Source organism: Elephantulus edwardii, unplaced genomic scaffold (genome assembly GCF_000299155.1).
Source record: "Elephantulus edwardii isolate Elephantulus edwardi_28Jun2011 unplaced genomic scaffold, EleEdw1.0 scaffold00007, whole genome shotgun sequence".
Taxonomy (NCBI): domain Eukaryota; kingdom Metazoa; phylum Chordata; class Mammalia; order Macroscelidea; family Macroscelididae; genus Elephantulus; species Elephantulus edwardii.
In genome coordinates, this window is record NW_006399757.1 from 13,426,656 (window position 1) to 13,438,513 (window position 11,858).

Sequence of the window (11,858 nt, forward strand, 5' to 3'; positions counted from 1 at the left end):
CTGTAGAGTTAGGAGTAGAAAGGTGGTGGTAAGATAGCAAATTTAATATAAAACATGATAAAAATTTCAATAAGATTCATTTCTTAAAATTAAATCCTTAGAATTTAGAGATTGGAAAGAAGGGGTCCAATATTAGTAGGTTAGAAGTTGAAATTATTCACAATAATATGGTTTTTATCACGTATTATCTTCAAAATAAAGAGTTACATTTGGAAAAGGAATCCATCCCTGGTGTGACTTTATATGACTGAAAGCTTACAAATTGGGGTTCTTTTTCCTATTTCTAGCAGTATTGAAAGGAAATAGACTTTATATAAGTGGTGGAAAACATTTCTTGTTAGGGGCAAAACATTGATTGAAGAACTATTTAAACAAGTAAAAATTACAGTTTGTTTAAACAAGAATGAAAATAATTTTAAAATATAGATAGCCAATCTCTGCCTGTGTGATTTACTGCCTTAGAAACTCACTGGAGGGTCAGCTATCATTTGGTTCAACTTGATGGCACACAAAAACAAACAGAAAATAGAAATGATACAAAATTAACAAAAATTTTAGATGATTCTCATTAATTTTAATGATCCTTATTTACTACACAATGACCAATAAATCTTACATATAAGGAGGAATATAGAATTAGTTATTACTAACCTTGGTAATATGAAAATATTTTGCTCTCTTTTTTGTAGTTTTACACTATGAATAAGGATTTTTTTCAATAATTTTGTTAAATAAAAGCATTTATAGTACAACCACTATTTTACAGATAATTACAAAATGAATCCTAAGTGGGTGCAAATTGAGTAATTTGACTAATTTCTAGGTTGACCTTTAGAAAAGTATCTGTCTAACATTTCTTAGTTGTTGTATTTTTATTATATGAACCTGCTGTCCTAGTCATTTAATTTGCATGGCGTTTTTTTAAAAAATGAGAAGTGCAATATGGATATAAAATGAGTTTATTGTTTAAAGGAAGTGTTTCACTTTTAAAACAATTTTAATCTCATAATATAATGACTGCTGCTTTGAAACATACTCTTCTCTTTCTTGGTTGTTATTTCTGTTACCTAACTTCTACATTATTCACGTCTATATTTATTGAGTTAAGAAATTATTTTGCAGGTAGTTCAATTTATTGTTTAATCATAAAAAATAAAATACACCTAATGGCATTGCATAGCTTTCTTCTAGGTTTGTGTCATCATACGAGGTAGCCTTTAACCTAGATGAGAGTCTTAAGCATTGCAGATATATAACATGCATCTACAGCAAAATTGCCTATAAGAATAACTTCATTATTCTGGGAAGCTAGATCTATAAAATATGTAAAATGTAGAAGTGTTCTGCCTATATGATTTCTGGTAAGTACAGCATGAGTAAGTGATAAACCTGAGTCAGCTTCAGTTAGAGTACATCTTCCTAAAAAGTTTATTATGAGATAGAAGGACAAGGAAATAATAGTGAAAAAGTAGTCCTGCTAAGTATAGTTAAAAATTCTATCTACACAGTTCTGTCAGTATTAAATATGAGTTAATCAGATGAAGCATTTAGTGGTACAGTTTACTTGTTAGTTTTAGTAAATCAAAGTTGGAATGGAATGATGAAAAGCAAAAACTCACCAGTACCGCTGGGCAGATTGTGGTGGGTGGTAAAATATGGTCCTTCAAAGGTCCACAGTCACATTCAGGTTTTAGATGAGAAGCACATTTATTATGCAGCTAGTAAAATAAAAAGGGAAACAGTGTCAAATGCTGGGTGATAACAGCAAAAGTGGTGCAAATTCTATTTCAACTGAGAAATAGCAAATGCATTAAAAAAATTACAAGAACAAATAAGCAAGATCATAAAGGCACTCATATTACATTTGCCTTCATATAACTGCTTTAAATAAAGCCTTTAGCAATTCACTTGATTCAGGCCATACATTTTCTAGTTCTCAGAAATGTTTATAGTAAAAATGTACTTCAGGTTTTACAGAGAAGAAGACCACTTTATTTTATAAATACAAATTACTGTCCATCATAGTTCTTTTTTTTTTGTTATTTGCTACTGACATAATTTTGAAACCATCATGCATCGTGGATTTTTTTTTGACCCTCCTGTTTTCTCAAAGTCGTTTCAAAGTGCACAGCTCAGTATGGGGCATAATTGATCCCATCATTAGTTTTAACTTCGTAATTCAATATGTAAATGCAACCAGAGATTCATCTCAGTAGGAACAGGATATAAATATAAGATGATGATTATGATTATAAAAATTTAACTTTATATTGTATTTATCAGCTCTCCACTAAGTTAGTGCATAATCATATAATGTGCAATTTATTTTTTCATCATGTATTAGTTGAAACAGATTTTTCTCAGTTTAAGTCACAAGTTTAAATTAAAATATCACAATTTAGTATATTAAATTGTGATGTTTTTATAATGAAATGGTAGTTTTACCTGAAAACCATGCACAGATTTGGTATAATACTACACTGTTTAAAGGTATGTGAAAATCTTCATCAAGCCCATTTTCAATTTAGTTTGAAGCATCCACATTTTTTGAAATTTCACATTTTATCTTATTCAAACCAAAGTAGACAAATGAACAAAGTATATGATACTTCAGTTTTGGATAGAATGCCATAACTTTGAAGTCACGGTCATACTAAATTTCACAACAAATTTACTTTGGCAAGGAGTTAATTAGCAACCCAAAACAGAAATATAAGGCATGATGGCTTATAATTGTTGATAGAATTGTATTAAAGAGTTATTTCTATGGTTTTAAAACATTTATGACACTAATTTCCTGCTTTTAGTAAAACTTTGGAGTTAGGACTACATGTTAAGACTACTATAATGAATACATGATAAAATTAATTCAGTGGAATAAAAGCATCTTTAAAAATTCTCCATAATTAGCATCTCTGGTTCTCAGTGGCATGTAAACGTCTCTAAAAAAAGATTCTTAATCTTATTAGGCACTACTGATGTTTGAGAAGGGACAAGAGGTGTTGAAGAAGAAAGTAGTTAAAGGCATATGCAGAACAGAACTAAATAAAATGACACCGTGATTTGGTAAATTGAAATGCATAGCTTCCTCAAAATAAAATTAGCAATTGGTTTCAAATGTAATATTAGTTTTAAACTTAATAATACATTCTCCTAAAGTAAATCATAGTCCTATATATTTGAATTTAGGCATAATGGATAACCAAGCACCATGAGAACTGAAGAAAAACAAAAGACAGATGTAGAAAGAAAAGTGATATTATACAATTTAATACATCTTCCTTAGATTTAACAAACACAGGTGATATTTGTAAAGAAAAAGACCTAAATATTGAAATTATAATTTTAATATAGTAAGACTATATGTGACGTGTCTTGATATTAAAAATAAAACCAAAAAAACATAATGAACAAACTACAAATTCATATAAAAACAAACAAACAAACAAAACACCCAAAATAGGGATCACGTAATACTAAACCTCTTCTGTATCTTGGTCCTCACAGAGAAAAAGCTTTTGCTCTTTGATCTTAAAATCGAGTTAACTGGTATACAGAAGTAAAAAAAAAAAAAACCAAGATAAAAAATACTTGCATGCATAAAGTGAGAAAAATCCTGACTCTTTTACTCTTGATTCTAGTGGATAGTGAACAACAGAAGGGCAGGTGTGCTGTGTCTCACACCTAAATTGTTCACATGTGGGTTGTGCATTGATAGATAAATTGGAGATATTATATTCTCCCATGCGCCCCTCCAATAGGCTCTCACAGTCTTCAGACAATTTGATGAGGGGCTACTGACCTCATTATAGAGATATGGAAGGTATGAAAGTGAAGAAAAAAACGGCAAAAAAAACACAACAGTTAATGACAACTTTTGGCATGCAGGCTATATCCCCTTTCAGCAGGAAAATCCCAAGGACTCAAGTAAAATCAGGATTGTAAGACAATTATAGGATGGTTAAATCTTCATGTTTGGATTTGTAAGTTTTATAATAGGTTCTGGCAAATGGCTGCTTCAATTCAGGCTTATGCAGAGACAACACAAGCAGCTGTGAATTGTAGTTTGATAGCAACCTCTCAGGACTGCTGAGGCAGTTTTAAGATATAGTATTGCTGTTAGGGACCTCTCCAAAGTACTGAAGAGCAATGATGTCTCTCTGGAGACTAAGGTGCCTCTGATACAGGCCATGGTCTTTGCAATCACTTGTTATGCATCAGAGAGTTGGACAATGACCAAGGAGGATAGAAGAGGAGTTGATGCCTTTGGGCTGTGGTGCTGGAGAAGAGTATTGAGAGTACCATGGACTGCTAAGAAAATAAACAGATTCATCCTGGAAAGGGTTAAACCAGGTGGCTCCTTGGAAGCAAGGATTCTGAGGCTCCGTCTAACATACTTTGGACATGCTGTGAGGAGAGACCGGTCCTTGGAGAAGGACATCATGCTTGGGAGGGTGGAGGGACAGCGCAGGAGGGGAAGGCCCTCTATGAGATGGATTGATTCAGTGACTGGGATAATCGGGATGGGAGTGTCAGAGACAGTGAGATTGGCACAGGACAGAGCAGAGTTTAGGGCTGTTGTACATGGGGTCGCTATGAGTCACAAGCCACTCGACGGCACAGAACAACAACAACAACAATAGCAGGGCCATAAGCATATGACGTGACTTTTAAGAATACTAATACTCATATAATTAATAGGAAAATAAAATCTCACAATGCACAAAAATCCTTCTAAACAAGGTATCTATGTTAAAAAAATATTCAAGAATACGCTAATTAAATCTAAACTTCTTATCAACATGGTGACACTGTTTGTAGCCTGGAATCGCAAAACTGAAGACATTATGTCCACAATGAAAACACTGCTCATCTTTGAAGACACAAGTAGAATTAGAAAAATATGTCTTTACCTTAGCTACCATCGGTACCATAGTGCGGAGGGAGCTGGGCTGCCAAACCCAAGGGGCACTTCTCTGGCAGTTCAAATATAACAGCAGCTCTGCAGGGCTGGGGTGGGCAATCGCCTCCCATGCAATTTACAGCATCTTAAGCCCCTCTGGAGGATCACTGACAAGTCAATTTTGACTCAATGACAATGAGTGTGTGGGTCCTAAATATATTTGAGGATGGAATCTAAAAGCTTAAGTGAAAATATGTCCATTTCCTCAAACTTTTATCAAGACTAAAAGCGAGTATTATTAACAATAACAATAAATTTCTTACATTTTCAACTTGAAATAGTATGAGGAAGTTAACAGAAGATCTTTTTGTCTTCCAAAAGAAATGAGGACTGATAATTGTTTTAACATTAAGCACATCTAAAATGAGAAGCAAATTTAAACAGTAAAACCTCATCAAGAATAAAAATGAGCTAGATCACAAAGGGACTCACATTAATAGATCATAAAATATTGTCTTATAAATAATGAATCACATAATAAAGGAAAGGAATTGTTGCCCATTTTTCCCAATATTTTCTCCTTTTGTTCAGAATATCTCTAGCATATATTAAAGATAAGGCTTAGACTTTCATAGCATTATTGTGATATATGTCCAGAAATTCCCATCCATGTTAAGGGATACAATGCTCTAGCTAGGGAAGTAATGTTATATGATTATTTTTATTTGGTAATGTATTGAGCACTTGGAAGTAGTTACAAAGTTTACGGAATATCCCAGTAACATAATTTAGAGCTAGATCTATGGGTTTGTTTGGTTGGTGGTTTTTTATTGGGGGGTGTGTGTGTGTGTGTGTGTGCGCGCGCGCGCACACGCGCGCGCGCATGCATGTGTGTGATTTATTTTTTTAGAAAAAAGTCATTACAAATCAGTAATAAAACGAATGTGTGTGTATATATGTGTGTGTTTGGGAGAGTGTGTGCTGACATTTAGAAAAGAGTGATCGTGCTTGAAGTGACAAAAGTGAAATAAAAAAAGTCAAAGAAAGAACAACAAAATATAAATTTTTATATAAACTTTGAAAACAAAGAAGATATAATTATTCTGAGAATTTAGGTAATATAATTGAGAAGAACATATCAGGTGGTTTGTAAATTCAATTACTCTAATAATTTACAAATTCCAAAATGCTACCTAAAACTAGAATTTCCTAAATCATAAAATTATCCTATGTCACTGAAAATTTTCAAAAGACATATTGCTTTAGTTTTCCATGTTTTATTAAGGGTGACACCATATGACATCAAGTGTTAAAAATCAAAGGGTGCAACAATGAATGAATGGAATTCCAAAATCTCTGTAGATGTTCATTGAAATGAAAAATAAACAACCTAAATCTAAAAAAAAAAAAATCAATAGACATAAGGATTTTCAAACCTCAAGTATAATGTATTAAGTTCCCATCCTGAGATTCCTTATTTGAAGGACATTTTACTATAACCAAAACCAACACTCACTTGTTCTAAATAAGAATATCAAAGAAATGTTTGCAGCATAAATTAATAGGTATAAGAAATGAGAAAACCAAAAGAATGTGAGAGTATTACATATGAGAAGATGATATACACTGTTATTACCTTGATTTTTTTTGTTTTAAGTAGTTAGATTTACTAAAATAACTCAAGGAAATTAAATTCAAGTTCACAAATCACGCTTTGTTTATGATATAACAAACGAGTATAACACAAAATGTTGTAAGTACTAACTCAACAGTGTAAAATAGCTTTTATCTTTAAGTGTTTTTTTTAAACTCACTTGCTTATCTGATGCAGACTTAAGTATGACAGCATGATTTTTTTAAAACAAAGTTTAAATAGGTTATACATTTAAAATTCAATATTTAACAGTGTAGTTATTGAGTACTTCCTCTAAACTCAGCAGTCTGTTAAGAATCTTGGTGGGTTTGAAAAAGAAATTGCCATAGACCTGGAATTGGAGTAGACTAGACCCTGTAGCTGTGTAGACAGACTTAGTGTGCAGACTTGGGGAAACCAAGAGGACACTTAAATCTTTATGTGTGTGTATAATAACTGTTATGATGAGGGTACAGATTTATCCAGAAAAAAAAGATTAGTGACAAGGAAACCTCCTTAAGGCACAAAACTTAATTTCATTTTTGAGACATAGTTAAAATTTATGGAAAGGGCTTACAAAAGGAATATGTGAGCAAAATAACAGGAAAGGGTGAACATGTCCTTCCATAAAGAGTGCTAGGAGATATGTAGCTACAGCAAAGGATGAGCAAAGGGGAGGAATGTTATATATAATCATGTGCTTCGGATCAGATATTATTTTTTAGAAATTGAACACCAGGTGGAGATGGGGGGAGAAGAGTAAGGGCTGCATTTATTATCACAGAATGATTCTAGGTTGCTGAGAGAGGCATATGATAACAAATGAGTATTTTCAGAAGATCATTCTGGAGGTGGTATACAGCCGGCATTATAGGAAAAGTACCTTCTGTTAGGGAGTTAAGCCAAAAGATTCTGACTCTAATCTAGTCAAGAGGTGCTAAGAGCTTGTGCTAGGTCTGCAAATGTAGAATCAAAGTCTCAACTCTGAAAGATATTTTAAGAAGATAACGTCAAAGCTCAGTGATGGGTTGAGCATTTGGATAAAGGTGAAAGACAAGAGCAAATGAAATCAATGTCTAATGCTATTTCCAATGGTGGGTGGTGATATGATGTCTGCTGGAAAGATAAGAATTGAAATTGTTGCTCTCCATGAATGTAGACAAATAATTTTTATTAGGACATTGTGAGATTCAGGACTACTTGATTCTAAGTCATCCAGTGCTATTCTAATTTCACTGGGACAATTATTGACTCTTCCAGAGGTGAGAGAAATGGAATGAGTAATGTTCATGGGATATTGACTGAGTGCCAGGGGCTATTTAGCATTTCACAACAATAATATTTGTCACTTACTGAGCACTTATGTGTGATGGAGAACTCCGGTAGCCTAGACTATAAGAAGTCACATTACCAACCCAAAGATGGTGTCTCCTGTGGACTTTGAAATCTACCAAAAGCTTTGTAGAAGAAAGATGGGCAATCTCTTTTTGTAAGATTTAAAGCATCCAAAAATACAGTAAAGAAGTGTGTACAATGTATGAGTTTCATTATGTATCGTGTCTAATCTTGGTGCTATCTATGGATGGATAGAGAGATAGAGAGATAGATAGATAGATAGATAGATAGATAGATAGATAGATAATACATGGATAATAGATAATAGATGGATAGTACATAGATGATAGATAGATGGATAATAGATATCTATACTTAATCTTTGAAAAAATAGTACAAACCACTAAAAAAGTAAAAACAAAATAAAAACTCATATTTGCCCATCAAGTGAAAAGAGTCTGATAATTGACCCTCCAATAAGTTTTCTGAGGTTACACATCACACAGGAGGAGGCTGTCCACATTTCCTATGCAGAGCTACTGGACGATCTGAATCAACAGAAAAGCATTACCTTTGGGTTAGGAGTAAAAATCTCTATACACTACATCACCATCACTCTCTATATTACAAAACAGAATTATTAACTCCATTTTACAGATTAGGAAATGGGCTAACCAAAATGGGCTATATACCTGGACCAAGATAACAAAACCAATAAATGAGCAACCTAAGAAGAGATTGACTAGGTGAAAAGATTCAAATTTTTCATGAAAGTAATATATACCATTAAGCAATTTTTTAAGATAAACAAACAAAAACACCTGGAAATTAAATAACATTTCTGTCTTCTTGTTTTGATCTTCAACCTAAAGTACAAGAAATACATTCAGAAGGGTGTTTCTTTTTTTTTTTTCAGAAGGGTGTTTCATCCTGTCATGATGTTATGCAAATGAAAGCTGGACAATGAATAAGGATAATTGAGAAATAATTGACATCTTTGAGATGTGGTGTTGGAGAACAACACTGAACATCCCGTAGACAGCCAAGATAACAGATATGGCTTGGAGAGGGTGAAGCCAGAGTGCTCTTTGGAGGCAAAAATGATGAGGCTTCATCTCACACATTTTGGACATGTTGCTAAGAGGTGCTATCCCCTGGTGAGGGACATGATGGTGGGAAAGGTGAACGGTCAGCAAAGGAGAGCTGTCAGCCAGGAGGCACAGTGACTTCCGCAATGGGCTTTTTAAAGTTTTTTTTCTGTTCAAAATAGAATTCTTTATTCTTTTGACAATCCATTATATATTTAACACTCTTATTCAATATCATTTCAAAGTCATTGATTCTTCTTCTCTATCTCCATGCATTGTTCAAATTTCAGATGTATAGGAAACAATAGAAAATACAAAGCCATGGATTGAGTGCAACTTAGTCTTTAAACTGACATCTTCGTCCTTTAGAACATTGGAGAGATCATTGACACCAGATTTCCACAATGCAATACATGTTTTGATTTCTTGACCTCTGTTACCACAGGTGTTGATTTACATCCAAGTAAAATAAAATCATTGACAAAATGAATCTTTTCTCCATTTGTCATTGTCCATGTTTGCCTTTGGCCCAGTGGTGAAGATTTTTCTTTTCTTGGTATTGCGATGTAATACGTGTTGAAAGCTATAATCTTTTATCTTCTGAAGCAAGTGCTTCAAGTCTCTTTGGAGGTAAAAATGAAGAGGCTTCATCTCACACATTTTGGACATGTTGCTAAGAGGTGCTATTCCTTGGTGAGGGACATGTTGGTGGGAAAGGTGAAGGGTCAGCTAAGGAGAGAAAGACCATCAACCAGGATACAGTGACTTTTGCAATGTGCTTTTTGTGTGTCAGGAAGTGTGAGGATGGTGCAAGGTAGAGCAGGGGTCGGATCTTTTGTTCATAGGGTCAGTATGAGTCATATTTGACTGCACATCACAATAACAACAACAACCTGTCACTCTCAATTTTCCAGCTATTTACTACATTAATAGCACTTTCAGGGAAGCACAAGTACAAAATTTAGCAGATTTAGTTTGCTTAAAGATGGTTTATACCAATAATAGGCAATAATAAAAAATCATCAGTCAAGCATATGTCAACTTCACATTGAAATTATTATGCAGTGAGGTTCAAGGAAAAAGTATGAATTACATCTAAATGTAATAGTTTTCGGAAGTCAATATATTATTTAAATTGGAAACAAAAAATATAATTGCTAGGGATTATCAATAATTGTTTAAAATGAAAAAGTACACAGCAGTTAAAAATATAAATAAGAAGATTTGACAATCTTCCAAGTGTATGAAATACATATATTAATGTTATGAAATATATATCAATACATAATAAATATATTAATGTTAATGAAAATATATAATGTTATTGCTATGTGCTACTGGATCAGAACCAATTAATAGCTACTTTTCAGAAGAATTTTCTGAGGTTGTAAATTGCACAGGAAGATATATTCTATCTTTCTCCCATGGAACACCTAGTGGATTCAAACCACATGCATTTGGGATGACCAAGCAACTCCTAAAAACGAAGCCACCAGGATTTTCGTGCAGTGTGTGTGTGTGTGTGTGTGTTTGTGTGTATGTGTGTGTGTGTTTGTGAGACAGACAGAGAGAGAGAGAGAGAGACAGAGAGATGTCTAAGTCTTAGACTCCTGGAAAGATAAAAAAAATAACTTGAGACTTAGAAGACCTTAATAAGAAGCCAGTCTTCTGGTCTTTTAAAAAATGTCTATCTTAAAACCTCTATGACATCAAACTTAGCTTATTTTTTAAGTGGAAATGTTATATTTAAAGACTCACAGTTTATGCTGTGTTCTGATATAGAACCATGGTTATTGTTCATGTACTCTATTTAGGAAAAAATTTTAGGGACATGGGTTCTGTATTCTCATTTTCATAAAGTTGGAACTCACTCACAATTGACCATCCAGGGGGTTTTCAGAAGCTAGAAATTACACAGGAGGAGATGACTGTTCTACCTCCCACAGTATTTCTGGTAGATTCAACCCACGTGCTTTTGTGTTGACACTGCATCTCGTTACCAACTAGGCCACGAGAGCTCCAGTTTTTGCTATGCACTTGAGAGTTGGACAGTGACTAAGGACAACAAAAGAAGAATCAATTCCATTGAGTTGTAGTGCTAGAAATGAATACTAAATATCCTATGGACTGTCAAGAGAACAAATAAATATGGCTAAGGAGCCAGGATGCTCCTTAGAGGATAGGATAGTGAAATATATTTTGGGCATGTTGTCAGGAGGGGCTAGATCTTGGAAAGAGAACATTCTCTGAAGAGTGGAGAGTTAGTGAAGGAGGAGAAGATCCACAATAAGATGGAATGATAACAGGGACTGTAACAATAGACTCAAGTGTGGCAGATATGAAGAGGAGGGTAAACAAAAGAGCAGGGTTCAGATCTGTCCTTCATAATGTCAGTATCAATTGTTGATGATTCAAAGGCACCTACAAAAAGGGTCTCCACTTATCTGGAACTGTTGAAACTCAGATTTTTCAACAGTGTGGCTTATGTAGAGGTAGCCTGCTCTTTTCTATACATCCAGGAGATAGTCTCATATCTCTCAAGGCATGTGCCAGCTTTAAGACAAAAAATTACTGGTGAGTGTTTATTCAAGATATGCAGTTTATTTCCCCCCAAAGCATTTACCAGCTCTACGATAAGAAATTTCTGGCAAGTGGTTATTCTAGGAGTGCAGATTTCTAAACTCATAGGTAAAGGGCAATCCAAGAAAGAAAAAATACACATTTTTGGTGATTAAATGAAAAAGGAGAAGATTCTAGAGAAGAGAATTCTAAAATTTCAAAAGCACGATTTTGTATTAGGAGAAGCAGCAATGTTGTACATTTGAAATTTGAAAGGTTGAAGTTAAGAATGTATTTCATATATTATTATATTATCTAAGAGCCCAGCCTCCATGATAAT

The 11,858-nt window shown here is 33.8% G+C and overlaps 1 protein-coding gene across 4 annotated transcripts in view; it reads right to left on the reverse strand.

Annotated features, from left to right (window-relative positions):
- The window catches only part of DGKB (diacylglycerol kinase, beta 90kDa), a 1,124,393-nt gene that overhangs the window by 775,680 nt on the left and 336,855 nt on the right, over nt 1–11,858 (reverse strand). For all 4 annotated transcript variants that reach the window (XM_006880255.1, XM_006880258.1, XM_006880257.1 and 1 more), the window contains one exon: nt 1,620–1,718. In XM_006880255.1, coding sequence (XP_006880317.1) covers nt 1,620–1,718 — 99 coding nt within the window. The remainder of the gene's footprint in view (nt 1–1,619; nt 1,719–11,858) is intronic.